A 21,894-nucleotide genomic window follows, 5' to 3' on the forward strand; every position below is an offset into this window, starting at 1 on the left:
AGTTCTTTTTATTGCTGTCAAATTTGACACCGTTCGTAATACAGTAAGGGCTCAATCTCAAACCTCAGGCCAGAAAACCAAATACCAATAACTGAGTGGATTCCTGCAAGTGAATAAGAATAAATGAATCACGTGTCAAATGGAAGCTGAGAAGCCAGGTGCGTGCACTGACCGGCGACGTCATCATAGCCCCGCCCACTTTGTGACGTCACGTGACGTCGCGCGGTTCGAGCGGCGCCACAGGACAACTTGGAGCTGCTCTAATTTCATTCGGCGAGCGGACTCCGACAGGGAGAGCCAGCGATGGCTTCGCTTCTTGGGCCGGAACGACGTTACGGCCTGTCGTGCGGGAAAAACAACAGCAAACACGGACCCGCCAGGACGCTTTACCACGTCAAGCTCACTGACACCGCGCTTCGAGCTCTGGAGGCTTACCAGCACCTCAAGGTACCTGTGGAACCACACATAAGCATGTCATAAGTTGCTGTCTCCTCTTCATTTTCTCCATTGTCCCAAAGTGTGTTGATGTGTTATTCTTCAGTTTGTTTATCATAACTTGATGACAGATGATTAACATGTACACTGCGCTCATTTAAATGGCGTTTCCCCCCCCCCCCTTTCCACTTTCACCTCAGGCTAATATATCAAGTGAGCCGTCTATCTGTTTCGAGGGCAGTCAAGGGGTAAGTACGTGCTTCTTTTCTACTTTGTTCTTATTCCTAACCCAATATGTGCTTACTTTTTCGAATTTGCCGTAAAACTGCAATGTTGCTGCCAAGGACGCAGCACACCACTTAAAAAAAAAAAACAAAGTTTAATTCAATTCTTTATTTGCCATTGCCATGATTTTTTAAAGGGGCACTTTGGGGCGTCAGGTTACATCGTTGGCCCTCACAGTTCTGAGGACTCGGGTTCAACCCGGCCCCGCCTGTGTGGAGTTTGCATGTTTTCGCCGTGCCTGCGTGGGTTTTCTCCGGTCACTCCCGTTTCTTCCCACATGCATTGATTAGAGACTCTAAATTTCCCTGAGGTATGATTGTGAGTGCGACTGTTTTGTGTGGTTTTTTTTCCGTCTTTATGTGCCCTGCAATTGGTTGGCAACCAATTCAGGCTGTAACCCCGCCTCCTGCCCGATGACTGCTGGGATAGGCTCCGGCACTCCTGCAACCCTGGTGAGGATAAGCAGCTCAGAAAATGAATGGATATACATCCAGATAAATGAATAGATTACTTGTCTGATGCGCTATCCAGTTTAGACAAATAGATACAATATGGCTTTCTTTTCCAATTAGAAAAAAATGCATGAAGTAATTATTGCAGTTGCCACACACGTGGTTAAAAAAAAAATATTACCATAAAAAAAATTTACCCATCATCTGGATGGACTTGGATTTTGGAATTGGGGTGTTAAAGTTTGAGTCCCGCTACTGACAAATGTAAAAATGGCAACCAGTTGTTGAAAGAGATGACCCTTTCCCCCCAACTCTACCCATCCACTGTATGTTTGTGTAATGTACAATACAAATATACAGCAGAGTGTGAGTAGAAGTGTGAGCACTTGTATGGGCAATAAATACAAAAAAGAGTTAACGCTGTTGTTAACCAAAGCAGCAGCAGCTTCTGCCGATTGAAAGACCCTCAAATGAATTATTGTAACGTGTTACTGCATGTTGTAAATGACTTACCTCTGCAATATTACAATGCTCTTAAGGAGTGGTGCAATGAGTAAATGATAACTAAATGTTTATGACATTAATTGATAGTATTTTTAACAAGTGATTAATTTTTATGCTTTGTTTAACTTAAAATGGTCACAATCCTTGTTATTACACTTTCCCAAGAGTAAATATTAATTCTTGTATTTAATGTTATAATAAATAAATATATACATATATACTAACTATAAAAATATATCTAGGTGGAACTGTGGTTAGAGCATGGGCCTCACAGTTCTGCGGTCCCGGGTTCAATTCCGGACCCGCCTTTGTGGAGTTTGCATGTTCTCCCCGTGCCTGCGGCTCAGATAATGGATGGATGGATTATTATCTGGGGTACTTGGAGAAAACACGCACAGGTATAGGGGAGAACATGCAAACTTCACACTGGCCAGGGCGGATTTGGCCCGGTGTGACGGTCTGAGCGCTCCCGGTGCTGCAAAGTCTCTTTCTGAGTAATGCGCATGCGCGTATATTTTGTAAACTTCCAGCCAGTCTGAAACATTCCCATCCATGCTTCAACATGTGCCGTTCGACATCTTGTCGCCGAGTGTTTATGTTCGCTTTGGACGTCTCAGAAAGATGAACACAGCGATCGTACATATATGTGTATATTTTTTTATCAACTTTTGTTTTAAGGTTAGGTTATAATATATGTTAGCTCCCTCTATGTAGAAGAAGGGGAACTCTGAGACCAGGAGATTTCCCAGTCAGCATCTGCTACATACCCAGAGTTCCCCTGTTGGTAACGCATGCACATTCATCACAAGGAGACTTTTCAGCACGGGGGACCAGTCAGACCGTCACACCGGGTCCTCAGAGCTGAGACACGGATATGCCGCCTACTATAATAACCATAATAAATTACGCATATTAGGTGTTTCACGTTACAAAGCAAAGCAGTAACTGAATCATAGTCAATTTATTTCTGTGCAGTTCCTTAATAAAGGGGTGGAAATGTAACTTTTTTTTTTTTTTTACATCCGAGGAATTGATTAATCTAAAAAATATATCAAGAGATTAATTGGTTGTAAAAATAATTGTTCATTGCAACCCTAATCGTAATGTTATGTGGAGATGAATAGTGATGCAGTAGATTGACATGAGATCGACCACAAAGTTCTGCGCAATGTTCAGTTTGCCTCAGTTGTTGTTGTCGATCTACATTTGTCTATAATAGTACTTTTTAGAATGTTTTATACAACAGTTTCCCTTGATATATAATTTTAGGCACTCCCGAGAGCTTTGTGAGGATAAGCGTCTTGGAAATATGGATGGATATATCGTAATTTTGATTTGGATTTTATATATAAAAAACACAAATAACAGACAGCAGCAGAAAATGAATGCCTCTGACTACAATTTGAAATATGATCTGCGCACCGAATCCCTCTTTTATTGTTCGACTGCAAAGTCGGTTTTGCCACATATGTGCTGTGATGTTTCATACCAGGGGTTCACGCTTACAGCACATAGAAGGCTTGCAGGTCACTGGGTCAGGCTGGGGACTGTGGAGTGACAGTTGGTGTCGAGTCAGGGACACGCACGCACGCACGCACACACACACACACACTTTCACAAGCAGTCAACAGTGTTGTGAGGAGCATTCATGTGTCAAGCAGAGAGCCTTCAGTGACGCACATTGGTCCCGTTGCCTCATGGGAAGTTAATGTGGCGCACGCCGTGTGTTTACGCTTGGTTAGATAAGAGTTTGGGGTGAGTTGGGGGTGGGCTGGGGTGGGGGCCTTCTGAGACCTGACAGAATGTGCAGCAAATATCACCAGATCATATCTGTGCGCATGTGGACTGTGTCTTCAGTAACGGCTACAGCTTTGACCTTTGGGACTATTTTACTTTGCACTCCATGCTAATTCCACCGGCTGGTGGGAAATAGCTCGGCTTGCAACCTTCCTGTCTGTACAAGACTATGAACTAGTTTTGTCCAGCGACAGTATTTGGACAGGGGAGCAGGTGGAAGCCCCAATGTGAATGTTAAAATGTTTTCACAACAGTATTTTAATTATTGTGGTTTTAGCTTACCATGGAGTTACTCTCCGTGACATGCGAGTGGTGTGTGTGTGTATCCCCTGCAACCGGAGGGTCGGCAGTTTATCCCCACACATGCGCATGTTATCCATGTGTCCCTGCAAGACACTTAAACCGCATTGCCTTCGAATGACTGTGGTTGGATGATTGGTGGTGGTCAAACGGGCCGTAGGCGCAGAATGTCACGTTGCCCCAGGCCAGCGTTATCGCCACGAGTTCCACTGGGTTCAACTAGAGTGAATGAATAATGCATGAAATTGTAACGTGTCTTTGAGTCTCAAAAAGTGCCATATAAGTGTAATGCATTATTATTATTCATCCATCCATTTTCCAAGCCACTTATCCTCACAAGGGTCGCGAGAGTGCCGGAGCCTACCCCAGCTAACTTCTGGGGAGACTACACCCTGAACTGGTCGCCAGTCAGTTACAGGGCACAGTGTACTCCGCCTCTCGCCTGAAGATACCTGGGATAGGCTCCGGCATGCCTGCAACCCGAGTGTAGCCGACAAGCGATGCATAGTGAGAAAACTAACCTTACTTGTGTGTTGTATCTCATGAAGTAACTTCACTTCAGAATGGGACTACGTGTACCAGTACAGCAACAATAAATAAGTACTACAAAATAAAATACAATACAAAAATGCTCCTGCCATTGCTAGAAGTCAAGAAGTGCTTAACCACAAAGAAATCCAAAATTGTTCCCATTTGTCAGAGAAAGACAACAATTAACTTTAAAAAGGAACTCCAGTGGTTTGGATTAAAAATGCATCCGATAGGTCATGTCATATGTATTGTACCTTGAAAATTTGAGGTTAATCCTCTATCATTTAATCTTTTTTTTAGAAGATTTTTATCGGGCAATTATGAATTTTCATAGGCGCCGCCGTTTTGGCGAATCACATGACCTACGTGCGCGAATGTGACGTATTACGTGCGCAAACAAAGAACTCATCGCTGGTTTGTAATGTCTTCACATTCTGTACCACCACGATGGGACACGGTAAAAATACCTTACTGTATCGCGGAATTTTGCCATAACATGGATAGAAATAATCCGCGGAATGTTCGGTGGCATGTTCTGCCCAGTAAGAAAGAAAATAATTTAAGGACCGGAAACTGGAGTGCCCGGAGTAAACTTACGCAGGCCCGGGGAGAACATGCAAACTCCACAATTCTACACACACACACACACACACACACACACACACACACACGTGCACACGCACACCCAAACAAAACTCCATGAAAAAAAAAAAACTCCACAGAAATCAAACCTGGGTCTTCAGAGCTGTAAGGCCAATACTTTACCAGCTGAGCTACCGTGCCGCTGTTGTGTAGGCAGTATTAACTTTCACCAAACATAATATCATTTCATTATTTCTTGGTCCCGGCCACCCTGTTGGCTAAAACAACCTTTGCCACAATATATGGCTCAAGTTTCACTGATGGGTTCTACCATCTTTCATGGCCATGAGTGCTGTCCTCAGTGCAATCCTCCGCTGGCTGGCTTTAAACCCACTCCAAAATCGATAGGATGGATGAATGGCATGTGCCGCGCGTCAGCCTCCGCGTAGTCAGACTCGCGTCATTCCAGTCCAAAGAACCATCCGAATATTTAACATTATTTACAGCCGCAGGTACAAATCTGTATGGACGTATTCCTCCATCTTCCCGAGCAAACGATACTCCTATTTCTTCATCAGATGAGGATAAATCCGAGAAATCAGTGTTGGCCATAATTGTGTCCCAACGTAAGCAAGCCTTTGTTAGCACATGTAATACGTCACATCCGCGCACGTAGGTCATGTGACTCGCCAAAATGACGCCGCCCATGAAAATACGTAATTGACGATAAAAATCTTCTCAAAACACCTTAAATGATAGAGAATTAACCATAAATTTTCAAGGTACAGTACATATGACATGACCTATTGGTTACATTGTTAATCCAAACCACCGGACTTCTCCTTTAAATAAATGCAACATCGATACAGTACACAATGTGGATCTCTCAATCCTTTCTAGGCTGCCAATATTTTCAGATTTTGAAACAATTGCTCACGTTAGTTTTTAATTTTTGGGGAACTTTTTTAGAACATTCCGTTCATTTAAGTGTAAAAATAAATTAACCTCTGTATTACAACAACAAAAATAATCTACTTGAACTTTGACAATGTACATGGTGACTGGACTGAATCTGAGTCTTCTCAGTGAGACTGCTTCCGCTTTTGGTGTTGCAAAAAAAGGCAAAGAAAAAGCAACACGTTCATATTTGATCCTTTGAGTGCATGCTCAACTGAGCTCTTGTGAAGTATGCTGAAATCTTCAATGCTTGATAGTTGTTTCAACTCCAAAGATTTGTTCAATTTTAATGCCATGTTTGGTATGGTCATATTCCATATTGCACGATTTCATTAGAGGTTTCTTTAATGTGAACACTTGTGGTGCTACTTATCTTAAGCTTTGGTCCTCTGCTATTTTTGTGATAGCTGCTGGATGACAGGGATTTCTACATGCAGTCATTAACCAAATGAATGTTTAGAATTAATTACAGGAGCCGTAATACTCTGGATGACAGCGTCAGCTTTTTATGTCCCATCTAACTCAAATAAGCCTGTGTGTTGATTGGCTAAGATAAGAAAAGTAGTGAGCAATCCTCTCTGCTGTGTTAAAGCAGTATGCAACTTTCGTGTGATTAATGCAACATGTTGTGATCTGTTTTCCTATCAGGGTCCAGTCACAATGTCCTCAACGGGCCAAACATTTTGTTTTGCCTTCACACGTTATGAAGTGTTTGCATCGTGTTTTTGTGCTGAAGGCATTAAAGGCATGATTTATTCATCTCCCGCACCCCTGGCCCATTGTGCAGCACTTTAGCCTGGCAAGACCAGCCAAAATCCCCTTAGGGACCGTCAGTGGGTGTGTGTTTGTGTGTGTCCTCCCCTCGCATATGAATAACAAGGAGTGGGGACTGCGGCTTGTGTTTTGTCACCCACAATGAATTGACTTCCTCATCCAAATGCATTACAGTCCAGATGTGATGTACCCGGCCCTGGAGGGGCTTTGTGTAGGCCTCGGCAGCACGATTAAAAAAAATAATAAATCCCTGCTGTGCATCTAATTGAGCAGGGGCTAATAGGTGAATAACACTTTTCCATACAATGTCGTGTAAGTGAGATCAAATTGAAGTTAACTTTTTCTGAAGATAGCTGATGGCCCCCGGAAGTGACCAACGGTATCAAAGTAGAGTAGTAGAAGAGTCAAAGTAACTGGAAGCAAGCAGGGAAAACAACACTTTATTGTCCTCCTGAGGGGAAGTTCGATGTTACACGCAGTTAAGCGGTCCTCAAAGGCAAGTTTATTGTACGTAAGATAGTAAGCAATGAGAACAATAATTGTAATACAGCATTTATTCAGGAGGCAGTTGAGGGATAAAAAAAGGGCACTTGTTTCCCCACCACGCACACGTATCAAACTGTGTAGAGCCAGCCTCACTTGGGGGCCGCACGGGGAGGGGTCGCATTGACCCACAATTTGTTGAAGTTGACAGTCTAGCCTCAAGCACCTGCCGGAGACAAATTCTTCTTGGCATCAATTTTGAGAAAACCTCAAGGACGCACCCCAACTTCTCGACTTCCTCTCCCCTCAAGGGTTGCAGCCTGTGGCTTTGTCTCTCAGTAAAATTGTAAATGGAAGGTGATTATAAGATCAGTCTTGATTACATGCTTTGTCTCCCGCTGGAGACAGTCGCATTAATCACCCAGCATGTGAATCCCAGCGACGCGAGACCACTTAATTCGACCCTTGCTCAAATGAGGAATGTTGTGCGTCTGTGGTGCAGCCACCATGCTTTTATGCATCCCTGATCATTTTCCCTTGATCTTTTTTCATGTGCTTCTCGTGTCTTAAGACACACATCAAATTAGGTGCATACAATAACACTTGAAAAAAAAAAGAATCTGCACTATAGCGTCATTGGATGAACTGCGATATAGAGAGGGATTATTGTATCTCCATTCACACACACACACACACACTCATTGGGCTATATTTATATGTGGTTCAGTATACAGTACTGTGCAAACCAAGCTGGCAGATTGCATGATGACCCTACAAAGGTGATGATGTTTTTGTTAAGGGAGGGGCTTAATCCGGATAGTAACTCCTGGTCATGGGAATGCATCTCTTCCGTTTGGGCTGTTGTGTGTGTCGCAGATTGCTCCCCCCCAGCCTTTTGAATGGCAAAAATACTGACTTCACCCTAGTAAGAGGAGCCAGAGCTCAGCGTCTAGTTTTTCACACCGGATTAACGCAGACAGTCACACATGGGGTGGGTGTACTGTGGATCCAGCCAAGGGTGGCTTGCCTCCTGCTGGAAACAGGCAGCAGTGGTGGCGACAGGTTTCCCCACACTCCCCGCCCCCTACTCCTCACATCAAACCAGAGAGGCGAGGCAGTGCCATGGCTCTGGAGCCCAGGATGCCAAAACAAAAGACAGCCTGTTTTCAGAAGGCCATTACTCAGGCTGCAGAGGATATGGAAACAATAGGCTGCATGAGTTCTACACCCCGACACCACTTTCAGCCAAAAGCTTGCAGGAAACCTAAGCTGTGCACCGACAGCAGTCTCTCACAGTTTTTGTTCCATCAACTTTATAGTTTGATAACGCCAGGAAAAGTAGCTATTTCCTTTCCAGTGTGCTAACACATTTATGGTGACTAAGAGTGAAACTGTTCCTCATTTAGACTGTTCTGTCTTGGTTTTTACTGACCACTAATGCAGTTTTTATAGAACTAAATGTTTTTTTCCCCCTCACAGCTTATTCAATTTTATGTGATAAGAATACTCATTAATTTTTGTCTTTGCTTTTTGTTGCAATCACACTGCTTCGGAATAGTCATTTTCACTCAGTGATGTGTGAATGTGAGCTTTGATTGACTGGCACCAAGTCCAGGGGTACAGTCTGCCTTATGGCAAACTCCGCTAGGATAGGCTCCAGCTCCCTGCGACACTGGTGACAATTACAATATCTAGTGATATTGTATCTTGAAGTTCAACCACATTTTGTTCTGTTGTGCTGGGTGGCCTTGATTCGGTCAATTTTCAAACCAAAACGTTAGCTGAACAAAACCAAAACAATTTAAAAAGTTCTTGCTGAAGGTTTTTTTTTTTCTTTGTCTATTTAGTCTCAGTCATCCGGAAAGGGTGAATTTTATGTGTTTGCTCTTGTTTTCTGAAAATGTTCCAATATGACTTTGGCAACTATGCTATTAGGCTAATGAAAATTTCCATTTAATTGGATTTGGATAAAATGTATTCCACAATAAAAGTAAACAGCTGTCAAAGGAATCTTTTAAGTTACATTTTAATTCGCATACAAGTTTAAAAAGAAGTAAACCAATCAAACGTTCCAAATCTGGGAGTAGCTAAACAGACCGCTAGCGCAATCTGCACTTATTACGCAAACGGATGGAACTGAAATCCACAACACCAGTAATAGACAATCCAAATAAAGTGCTTTGGCTTGTGTTATCTACTGGGGGTGACTGAGGACACGCAATAACTAACCGAAAGAACAATATAAGAGATCAACAGACTTCTAATGGTCCCCAACGCAGCTTTTAGATCTGGGGATGAGGAAGGCCTGAGGACAGCTGGAGACATTTTGTCACGTGGCATCAGGGAGGCCAAGAAGGAGTACGCTAGAAAGAGCACACTCCACTTTCGGGACAGCTGTGACACTAGGAGCCTGTGACATGATGTTCAGACTATTACGGACTATAAACCCTCACCACAGACGTGTGACAGCTTCACCTCCCCGCTGAATGAGCTAAATGACTTCTTGGCTCACTTTGATGCATACAACAGCACCCATGCACTCAGTACTCCACCCCTCCTGGTGACCAAGTGCTGACACTGACCCGGGACAGCGTGAAAGGATCTCTCGACAGGATCAACACATCATGTTCTGAGGGACTGTGCAGCTGAAATCACAGATGTCTTCACAGAGACCTTTCACTCCTTCTAGAGTCAGGGTGATTTCCCCCACGTGCTTCAAAGCCACAAAAATCATCGCACTCCCGAAGAAGTTGTCTCCCTTCTGTCTCAATAACTGGTAGCACTCACCTGTAAAACTCACCACATACCGGGGGATGCCGTCTATCCATCACACAGCCTCCTCAGATTGCTGGGATCAGGAACGAGACTGCAGAGTCTGCGGGCCAGGACTAGCCTACTCAAAGACTGTTTCATTCATCAGGCTGTCAGCAATCTGAACTCTCTGCCCTCTCTACCCCCTCTTCCTTTTCTGTCCTGTGCCCACTTGAACTCTCAACTCTGATGCCCATTCACACACAAAATTCAGTCGCACCAGCCATTTTAGCATATTTGGTTTTATCATCGAATTGATGTGTTATTTGCCTTGGTTCTCTTATGGACGTAAATAAGTACCATCAGGATTTGAAATGCCACAGAAAGCAGGATTTGAATTTGAAATGTCAAGTGATCACATTTTCAATAGTTGTATTTCAGTGTCCCTTTTCAATGTTAACAAGTCAGATGGGTATAATTCGCCGTCTAAAATTCACCGTCTGTGCCACCAGGCAGGGTTACTTCAGGTCAGAACCGAACACTCAGCCTTAGTCACGTGACGTCACATATTAAGAAAGCGTAACTGCGATTGGCTGGGTGTTCCATTCTGACTTGAAGTAACCCTGCCTGGTGGCACAGACGGTGAATTTTAGACAGCGAATAGTAGCCGGTTGAATTTCAAACAGCAAATTGTAGCCGGTTGAATTTCAAACAGCAAATTGTAGCTGGTTGAATTTCAAACAGCAAGTTGTAGCTGGTTGAATTTCAAACAGCAAGTTGTAGCCAGTTGAATTTCAGACAGCGAATTGCAGCCGGTTGAATTGTTAACATTGAAAAGTTACACTGAAATACAACTATTGAAAATGTGATCACGTTACATTTCAAATTCAAATCCTGTTTTCTGTGGCATTTCAAATTCAAATCCTGGTGGCACTTATTTACTTCTATATACTCTCACCTTGGCTATTTTACCCCAGATCATTTATACTGTACATTCAATTAATACTTTTTATACTGCATATACCATAGTTTTATTTAGCTTCTTAGATTTTAATTAATTGTAAGTATTTCATAGCACCGCTTGCCCTTGAATACCATAATTTCAGTCCTCTGTATGTGTTAGGCATATTGAAGAATTAACAATAAAAGCATCTTGACCTTGGAAAACTCTTACAAACAGGTGCTTAATGCCACATACCCACTGTTGGGCAAAGTTTCCTAGAGGTCAGATATTTGGGTGTAATGCTACCAACAAGCTACCAAAGAATACTGAATATAATCTATGGTTAAGAAATTAACATGGATTAAGTTTGAAGGCAAAAGACAAAATCGTCATGATTTGATTAGTTATTCCTTGAGGTTGACTCAAGACCCTCAGTCAAATAAACGACATTTTTTAAAACCATTGCACTTGCAGACAGTTCTTCTCTAGCGTCGACGTGTCTATCCACACTCTTCTCGCTGACAACACGATTGCTGCCTCAAATAAATCATGTGCAGCCATGTGCGCCCAGTTAGAGGGGAAGGCTGGCTTTTTAACAAGACCAACTCAGTTTTATAGCTGTGTGGGGATCTAACTGCTGTCCTACAGTACGCTCCGGTGAAATGGCATTTTTCCACACCATATAGTCATCCTTTTGCTTAGCTCCAAGTACCACCCAGCAAGTTTGTCACAGACCAATTCCCTGGAAATGAAGAAATGAAGTAAAGCCAGGGATTTTTCCTCATCTTTCATCTCAGTACAAGAAATATTATAAAAATAGCCTTAAAAGACTCCAACTTTTTTTCTCATAGGGAAGCTGTAAAATTAGTTAAGTTAGTAAAGAGTTTACAAATTTTCTCCATTTTTTTTTTCCAGGAAACCTTTGCACCACTGCCTAATCTCATGATCTTTTGCAATGATTTTAGCTGTTGTGGTTTTTGCTTAGCACCAATATAAACAGTTCCAGATAAGACACTTTCTTTCCTTGCATAGTTTCTCTCTGGAAGCACGTGTTAAACAATGTTACGATGAAAACACCGACAGGGCATCACATTGGTGAATATCATTTTTACAGTGGTGTCTTTGGTTTCTTTTGTTAACTTGTGTTTAGCGCTTCAAATCAGCCTCTAAGGTCTCATTGTTCGTGTTGACGATAACGAATGACTTCTAAATCAGAGTCAAATTGTTACTCATTGCATTACTCCGAAATAAAGACACCCTAGTACAACAAATAAAAAAAAGAAGAATTACCTTTATTGTCTTAAGGATGCACATGCACAGAAAACCTGGTCTCTACGTTTTACCCAACACAGTGAACACACACACTTTTTAGTGGAACACACTGGAGCAAGGGGTAGCTAAAGAGATTAGGGTATTCGTGTCTTGCTCAAGGACATCATAGTCATGAGTCCCGGGGATGTTTTAGTCTGGGGCGGGGTCTTAAACTTGGGTCTCCTACAGTGGCAGGCGATGATCTAAACCATTGGGTCACAACTCCCAATCAAAATCCCATTTGATTACTGGGTACTATATATGAAAACTATTCTATTGAACCAAAAAGAGTATATGCTGACACGTTTTGGCTGCCACTTCTCCCACCGGAAGTTTATTTTTTTAGTTTAAAAAATTAAAAAAAAAAAGCCTACAACCCAGGTTGGTTTTGGATCTGCCAGTGCTGCAAATGATTGCAGGCTCGTATTAGCTGCCTCTTTCCTAACTAGCGAGCTAGATCTTTTCTGTGACCAATGGATGGAGACTGGACCCAAGGGTAGGCGGACGCTGAATTGTTGTGATGAACAGTTTACTGAAGAATGGAAGTGGAGATGGTCCTTGAGGTTGTTCAGACAGAACGTCTGGCAGGCTGTGATGGGAGCAGGCGGCTAGCTGAGAGAACATTGAGGACAAGGAGAGATGGGGAGATCACGAAGGAAATCAGGAATCGGTACCACTATAGAAGCTTCAGTACTCTGGCAAGGTTTTCTGGGTTCAGCCAGGCTTAAAAACAGGTGGTAAGGGGGCAGGGTGTGGGAGGGTTTGGAACTGTAGGATGGCTCATGACATCGTCATCTGCCACAGTGTAATGGGTCAGCTTTCTCCCATTCATCTTGGCACGTCACCGTCCCCCTCCAGCGATTAACTGGTTTCTTGCTTGTGTTGTTGTGCTGGCATGAATAGCAGTGCTGCTCCTCAGGCACAGCTAATAGACTCCTGTGGAGATTTTGGTCGTATAGACTGTTGCATCCTTGATCCATGGCTGCAAGAGCAAACTACAACTGCAGACATGTGAATAAACTAAAAAAAAAGGCAGAGGCCGTGTACACAGGCTAAAAATCATGAAACAGAATCCCAACTTCAGTCACAAATGAGTCATGCCTACTAAGTCATTAAAGAACATTGCCATTAAATTTCATATGAATGTAAAAATTAAACATAATAGTGCATTTGAACAAAGCAAAGTTAATATTGTATTCTTGATTTCAGTAGCAAAGGTACAGTGTGGAAAAAATGTCAAGTTTTGTAAAAATATATAAAACCATATGAACAAAATGCTCTGAAAAGATAAGTAGATAAAGATAATGCGTGTTTGTTATTCAAGTTAAAATCATTTTCAGTGAGTAAATTACCTTTCTCCTCATGGAAGATTTTACACTTGTTTGCCTGCACAACCACTACCTTTTATGATGGCAATAGTTTAACCGAGGAACTGATAAAAAAAAAAAAAAGAAAAAGAAAATCAGAACACATCAGAGCTGGACGGATTATTTGTGTTTGACCCTGAAATTCTATTTAGTTTGTGTGTACTGCACTGCATAACTAATTAGTAATTAAAGTGAGTCAGCCACAGCATGTGCACATAATAGACTTGTTGCTTTTTGACCTCTTTCTCTTACAACCTCATCCGGGATTAACCTATACAAGCTTAAAGAGTGTATCTCAGAGCTAAATAGTACACAGTCCCATTAAAGTGTTATGTCACATGCTGAGATGAGCCACTTGTGCAACCCTTGTAAGTTTACTGTTTGTGTAACTTTCCCAAGAGTCCAGATCAAGATTACAATAGTCGCAGTGCACTTTGTTTTAACACTTGCAAAACCCTGCAAGTAAAGACTTGTGCAGTGAGCTGATGAGTGGAGTGAGCCTCTTGTTTCACTCTTACAAACGATGAGTCAGCTGAAATCTACATTGTGAAGTCTTAAGTACTGTTTTGAACATCTTTTTATACTCGCCTCGATACTTTAATAAACATTCATTTTGTTTCTCTCCTGTTTCCTTCATAGTACATCAAGTTACCAGCTCCCACAGCAGAGTTGCCCAACGCACTTCGCGTCTTTTCCTTCTACTTATCCACAGACTGCAAAGACCAGCCACAAGCGAGCTTTGACTGCATCCAGCAATATGTTTCAAGGTAGGAAACACAAGTAGAAATACAGTGAAAACTTTACTTTATACATAACCTCTAATTTGAAATGGATTTTTGAAAGACAGCCAAGAATTATAGCACACTTTACATACCATATTTCTTATCTTGCTGAAGTAAGCCCATTTGAGTGGGTGGCCCTGTCTCATGCAAGTGAGCGACTGTTCACCCCACACCATGTACTGCTGGCCCAATGGCAAGTGCAGATTTGTTACCAAGAAGACGGTGCGTGAAGCATTGAACAGGCAAGCAAACCTTTACTTGCATCAGTGTGGGGAAGATAGCAAGTACCTTAAAGGGGAACTCCACTCATTGAAAATAACAATGTGTCAGATAGGTCATGTCATTGGTACTGTAACTTTAAAATAAAGATTTTCATCAGATATCATTTTAGGTTGTTTAAAGCGGGAATTTTGAATGTTCCCATCCATACAGATTTGAACCTGTACCTGTAAATAATGTTGAATATTCGGATGGTTCTTTGGACGGGAATGACGCAGACTCTGACGAGTGAGCTCCTCTGCCGACACTCAGCTAACGGCCTCCGCTGCTGCCGAAGCTCGGCTCGCGGCCTCCCATGCAGATTTGAACCCGTGGCTGTCAATAATGTTGAATATTCGGATGGTTCTTCGGACGGGAATGACGATAAGTCTGACTATTCGGAGGCCTACGCGCGGGACATAAGTGCGTAAACAAAGTCCCCCCCGAGCTCCGGGCTGGCAGCCACGGATGGTTCTTCGGACAGGAATAACACGGAGTCCGATAAGTGAGCTCCGGCGGCAGCGGACCGCGAACTGTGCTTCGGCGGTGGTGGAGGCCGTTAACCGTGCTTCGGCGGCCGCGAAGGCCGTTAGCCGAGCTTCGGCAGCGGAGCTTGCTCGTCAGACTGTATAATTGCCGTCCGAAGAACCATACGAATATTCAACATTATTTACGGTCACAAGTTCAAATCTGTATGGACGTATTCCTCCGTCTTCCCTATCAACCGATGCTTCTATTTCTTCATCAGGTGAGGATAAATCCGAGAAATCAGCGCTGACAATAACTGTGTAGGAACGTACCCAAGCACATAACACGTCACATCCGCTCACCTGACTCCAAAAATGTCAGCGACTGGGAACATTCAAAATTGCCGATATAAACAACCTTAAATGATATCTGATGAAAATCTTTATGTTAAAGTTACAGTACCAATGAAATGACCTATCTGATATATTTTCAATGAGTGAAGTTCCCCTTTAATTAAGTATAGTACTTTCACTCATAGAGGCGGAAGTTCATGCACTATACTGTGTGTAGGTAACACGTCATGGACCTGTTGATTTTGCTCACGTCTTGAAAACGCCAACCATTTGGGTCAGTTTGATTGTTTTTCTTTCACACTTCTTTTGCTGTCAGCTAGCGTCATCGCAAGGAACTACTAGCTCCTGTGTACAAGACGAACTGTTTTCAGCTGGTCCACTGACTGAATCGTTGTATTAGTTTGTTGCCGCCTGTTCGTAGACTGCTAGCTTAAACCAACTCTGTTTTCACTCGTGTGCTTGTAATAGTCTAACAAGCAAAGTGACAGAAGGAAGTCGAAAATGCAGCTTTATTCGTATCTGGCATGAGGAAATTCAGTATCCATTTTGTTGTACAGTATCTTAAAGTGTCTCTCCATGCCAGTTTGTTTGCTTTTACCTCACAAATGAGTTTATCTTTTCAATAGAGAGGCTAGAAAGTGTGCAGTCATGCATGCAAATAAAGCAGACAAATGATTTTGTGTGTGACGCCTGACTTTTGTCCTAGAAGAGTTTTGCACGGCAGTTGTTTGAAGCCAAGTTTCACCGAGCCAAGATGGAGTTTCTCCGCAGGCTGTATCCTGCCATGAACATTTTGTCTTTTTCCCTTGTCACTCGGTGGGCTATATCCAATCTGTGACATAACATAGAATAACCTCGGCCGTCTTGGCCAGCTCCCACCGCAAACGACCGTTTCCCTGGTTCCATATTGGTAAGCTGCTGCGGGACAGTTCACTGGACTTTGTCTTTACCCTGTTGACAGCTAAAAGCTCCCGTGGATCAGTGGTTGTTTTTTGTGTTTTTGGTTTTGCAGTGACGGCCGTGAGCAGCTGGAAGCTCAAGGAGTCATCCAGGACAAGATCACTGTGTGCGCCACCGAGGATTCCTACCAGATGACGCGTGAGAGGATGTCTCAGGTGGAGAAGGACTGCTGGAGCCGCTCCGCCATTGAGATAAAACCCGGAGCCACACATCCCAGTAAGTATTCACCTCTATTGGGTGTCTTGCAACCTTAAAAATTGTGAGTTTAAGTGCAGCCCCGTAAGAAACAGATCACATTAAAAGTGATTTTTGTTTAGTGTTGTTGTTTAATATGAAGAGACGCGCTTCTCAGACATTATCCTTGGCAGTTTGACCATGAATATTTAGTTCCTTTGGGAAAATGGTTTTAAAAGGATTATGTTTCTGGAGCAGCAACGTCGAGTTGTACTTATTACGTCTTGCCTTACAGTTCTGGGTTTGAACCCTGGATCAGGCCCTCTTGGTTGGTGTTTGAACCTTCTCCCCATGCTTATGTGTGTCTTTCCTCGCCAGCATTCTAAAAGCATGCAAGGTTAACTGAACACTAAATTGTCCATAGGTGTGAATATCCCTTCTATACTAGTGAAACTTTTTGTTTGTCTTTCTGGTCACTGTCATGGCTGGCAACAAGCCCTGGTTACCTCGTCTCCCTGCCCAAGTCAACTAGTTCAGGCTGCAGCTGATGGAAATGTAATGTACCACATTTACAATATGGTCTTTCTTAATGGTTCACTTGCATCTCATTGCTTATTGGACTCCACAGGAAAATGTCAAAGATTAGTGGTCTACAGCCATTTCTCTTAGCTATGCTAAATATTAAGCGGCCAGAAATCCAACTCACATCCAGTAAGGTAGAAATGCTGAAAGGAGGAGGGGGCACATGCATGCATCTATGGCTTCAAGATGTTTGTGGGATTTAATTCCTGGCTGAAATGTATTTTGAAAAGGAATTCAAATACTATCAATTTAAACCTTTTACTAGCACTCAATTTGTCAGAATTTCAGATGTTTTCATTTACTCCGCTTACCAGTCATGACACTATGTTTTGATATTAGTTTTCCAGCATTTTTTTGCACTTGCTTGCCAGCAAAATTACTTTGCTCCCATCTGGCTTTGGAAAGACAAAAAAAAAAAAAAAACATCCAAAGTGGTCCACAGTGACATTTAAAAAGCATCTGTCTTTAAACTGTTGTTGCATATGCAAAAGATCCAAATGACATCATAAGACAGTTCTTTCCTGTTCTTAAGAAGATAGGAGGATAACTCCCATTGTTTTGGTTTTTTTTTTGCATACATTTAAAAAAGGTCATTTTTAAAACTAATGGGATTACTTTCCGCTTAATGCACATTAACTTTCCGTATTTTACGAGATGTGACAAATCATGAATATCATGCAACATAACTAAACGTCATCCACTTGGCAGTTTCTCTTTTCTTTTTTTTCATTTCTCCTCTTCAGCGCTTGCTGCAGTTACGCAATCTTTTTTCCTGGCAGGACTGTAAGACCCCCGTGTTGCTGCCGAGCTCCAGATTCTTGCTCAAATTCTGGATGCTTCTTGACCAAATTTAACCCTTGTGAATTGTGTAACAACCATTTCGAAGGTGAAGATGCAAATAAAGCCTTCAATAGCTGTGCTCTGTATTTCCGTCTTATCGTTAGGACATGTGCGCTCATTATTAACCATGTCATACCTAAAAAGAGACACATGGTTGTGGATACTTCTCACGCTATCATTGTTGCATCATGTTTCGCAAATGATTTATGGCTGATATTACAGATAACATTGCGAGACATTTTATGGTTGAAATTTAAAGCCTCAACTGTGACCTTCAAAGCGCAGATTAATGTGTAATAGGATTAGCACGGGGAGATAGCACTCACCCGTGCCCAAACATGCCCCACAACTGTCTGCTCAAGGGATCATTTTCACCTGGAAGACAAATGGCTTGCATGCACATTCAAGACTGATTATTTTGGGTGAAGTCGTCACGGAGACAGTGCGGCCTCATATGATAAACAGGTAGTTTTGTCTTGTCTGACAAATTTCTGTGCTCTTCCCGGATATATAAAAATGTGTACTATATTTGATGCTTGCCTTTTTTTTCCTACATAGTGTGTTCTGAAAAAAAATTAGATAATCTGAAATATGAATATATGACAAGCTACATGTACTAGGTGAAGAAAATAAAAAGGGCTTCATGGTAGTCCAATAACATATTCAAACAGATTCTGAATACATTTTCTAACCGATTTCACAAACATCAGAATTTTAACTGTACATAATAACAAAATACCTCCTCTGTGGTATCTTCACAGGGGAGAATAAACAAAAAAAAAACATATTTAGTCATCTTATTCATATTTGAGATTATTTGAGTTAGAATTATTTTATTTGAGTGAAAATTAGTTACGAGGGAATGAAATTAAACCTTGTAGAGTCCCTAACTTGAAAGGTCAAACAGCGTTCCGGAAGTTGGTTTGCCTGTTATTTGTTTCAATTTCAATACTATTCATTCCACAGTCATACTATTGCATTTATAAAAACCTTTATTAATTGTGGAGGCAAGGTTTTGAATACTATATACGTTAAACATTTTGAACTGCCAGATAAATCCAGAACTAAATTAACTACTAAAAAGACGATACAGTATCAGGCTTTGACTTAAATAAATTACTCATCACTTTTCTACAAGGTAGAAGCTTAGCTGAGGTAAACCTCTGATGAAAAGTTGACTTATTTTATTTATTTTATGTCGAATTGCCATATTGTAGTGAGCAATAGGGATAGACGTTACCATGATGTTGCATGTGCCATTTTCACTTTTATCGCCATTCACTTTTGCCCTTTCTATGAGGGCGTCACAAAAAACATAATAGCCAAAGAAAAAAAAAACATACTACAGAGTGGATATTTAGATATCCAAATGTACACAACTTTGTTTACTTTAACATGCATGTGCATTATAATTGCATCTGCAGAGAACCAGGTAAATCGTGAAGCTCATCCTCCAGTCATTAAACGGGCTCATTTGTATTTTTACCTCAGGTAAAAGTGTCAAGAGCCATAAGAGGCCGCCCATCGTGTCTACATCAGACAGCGGCTTCTGCAAACCGCCCTTTCTCAGCCGGTGGAGCAGCAGTATGGCCTCGGCCCACCAAAAGCCCCTCTGGGAGCGCATCATTCACCTGCTGGCTCTCAAGTCCTACAGGAAGCCGGAGCTTCTGCTGTGGGTGGAGAGAGAGCGGGTCTGTGCCAAGGACAAGGCAGAGCTTGGTGCCATATTGGAAGAGGTATGAGGAAGCACATGTATTCAATGAACCCTTCATTAGGGACACTTGCACAATCAAAAGAGATTGTATCGTTTTCTACTTCAAAGTTTGTTGCAGAAAAAAAAACATTTAAAAAAGTGAAATTCATATATTATAAGGATTAAACACACGCTCTAAGAGATCTATTTCAAACAGAATTTCTGTATTAAAAATCCTTTTTATATCAGGATCTATTTTGATATGCGTCCCGCATTTGAGATGCTCAAAAATAAAACGTTATCACTCTGCATTCATAGATGCACAGCATTGCTTACCTATGTGTGTAGTTGGTCCAATGAAAGTTCATTTTTATTCAAGAATGTCAGATTTTGTGGTTTTGTTTGGGACTTTCAGGAAAATCCTGTGTGAACATACTATACTGTATCTAGGCCTTCATATCGGCAGATTATTGCCATTATTTGGCAACCGATTCATGTCAGGCACATCCAGCTGCGTGAGAAAATGAGGTGGGACACTGCATGAATGGTAGGGAATTTCTTTTCCAGTGGTTCTTTTGTAATCCAGTACATAAGACTAAAAACTGATTAGGTCTATTTAAAAGATATTATTTGGATCAGAAGGATTTAGTTAAAACTCTATGTACAGTGTGTATGATCACTGTCATAATTTGGAATTTACTCACTGGGGCCGGGCATCCGGAGTAAAAGCTGTGCCAAACAGATATGAGTGTTCATCGGAGATGTCACTCTGTGGCGACCCCTAACGGGACAAGCTGAAAGAAACTTCCTTACTATTTTTTGTACTATAAGAACAGATAAAATATTTTGTTAATATAGTCACCCGGAGCTGCAAGGAGTACAGTTATCAATATCCTTTCACAGTCATTACTGTCAGACTGTCTTGCATCTTTGTTTTTATATTTTGATAAAAAGTCCCAATTATCATTTAATTCCTGATTTAAAAAAAAAAACATTCAAGCAAGATATTGAGACAAAATAGAACAAAATGTGCTATGAACACTCAATTTTGGAATGGTGATCTTAAATGCAATTTTTTAAATATGAACCAATCCAGTTCATTATTGGAACAGTGACCTGCCCTTTGAACTAGTGTGTGTGCGCATCCGTGTGCGTGTGTGTGTTTGTGTTTGATGGTGCCAAGGACTGCGAGTGTCATCTGCAATTTTCAGTTAATTCACGATTGACCATTTTTTTTTCACGCAGGGAGTGGAGATTTGCATAGTATATATTTAATATGTAAAAATCACCATTTGACAACTGCAAACTAAAATGTTTACTTGGATTATCTTTGTCTGACATTTCCATTTGCTTGACCTTCAGCATATAAAATGGGGAAACTATGCAAAATACAAGAATTTGCGATTATCAATACTCTTATTTCATGGCACTGTCTGCACATAGTGGCTGTGGGGATTAATTTATTTGCTTGGGGTGTGGAGGTTTGGTGGGGAGACCGTTATTTGTCTGCCTTTTCTTTTTTAAAAGATATTAACAACAGTTGGAAAGCGTTGGTCTCACAGTTCTGAGTTCAATCCCGGGTCCGCCCGTGTGGAGTTTGCATGTTCTTCCCGTGCCTGCGTGGGTTTTCTCTGAGCACTCCGGTTTCCTCCAACATCCCAAAAACATTGCAACATTAATTGGACACTCTAAATTGCCCCTAGGTGTGATTGTGAGTGCGGCTGTCTGTCTCTATGTGCCCTGCGATTGCCTGGCAACCAATTCGGGGTGTACCCTTCCTCCTGCCCGTTGACAGTTGGCATAGGTTCTAGCACTCCCGCGACCTTCGTGAGGATGGATATTAACAATAGTATTCAAATGTATTTCAAGTGAAACTGGAGTTTAAAGCTCAATAGAAAGAAACGACATGGATAAAAGGAAAAAAGCATCAAGACTTGAGGCAGACTGGATGGAACAATTGAGAAAATATGGTAGTTACACGGTATTACACAGACTTAGGTTCCTATATTTAGGTCTAATTGGGGCAATGCTGTACTTATCCCTGCAGACCTGTTTGCTTTGGGGATAGGACATTCTGTCGGCAGCCCACAAAGATTATAATAAATCTCTGACACAGAGAGTCTCACACTATTCAGAGCGAGTTTCAAGTCTGTAGAAGAAATCCCGGGATACTCATTAGAACGTACAATGAGGGTATCACTCAAGACTTCAGTGGACGACTGTGGGATACAAAATGACACTGGAAATGAACCTTAATGGAAGCTGGTTGTTTTCAACAGTATAAAAAGAGAAAACTAAGGATTAGCTGCAAT

General features: G+C 41.8%; 1 protein-coding gene across 1 annotated transcript in view; it reads left to right on the forward strand.

Moving 5' to 3' along the window:
- Positions 1-210: 210 nt before the first annotated feature.
- LOC133498093 (RNA polymerase II elongation factor ELL2-like) overlaps positions 211-21,894 on the forward strand; it is a 28,094-nt gene continuing 6,410 nt past the window's right edge. The window contains exons 1-5 of the mRNA XM_061814516.1: positions 211-447; positions 636-683; positions 14,112-14,239; positions 16,346-16,509; positions 19,381-19,625. Of these exons, the coding sequence (XP_061670500.1) occupies positions 304-447; positions 636-683; positions 14,112-14,239; positions 16,346-16,509; positions 19,381-19,625 (729 nt within the window). The 5' untranslated portion in view covers positions 211-303. The remainder of the gene's footprint in view (positions 448-635; positions 684-14,111; positions 14,240-16,345; positions 16,510-19,380; positions 19,626-21,894) is intronic.

The sequence above is a fragment of the Syngnathoides biaculeatus genome, chromosome 3 (genome assembly GCF_019802595.1).
Source record: "Syngnathoides biaculeatus isolate LvHL_M chromosome 3, ASM1980259v1, whole genome shotgun sequence".
Taxonomy (NCBI): Eukaryota; Metazoa; Chordata; class Actinopteri; order Syngnathiformes; family Syngnathidae; genus Syngnathoides; species Syngnathoides biaculeatus.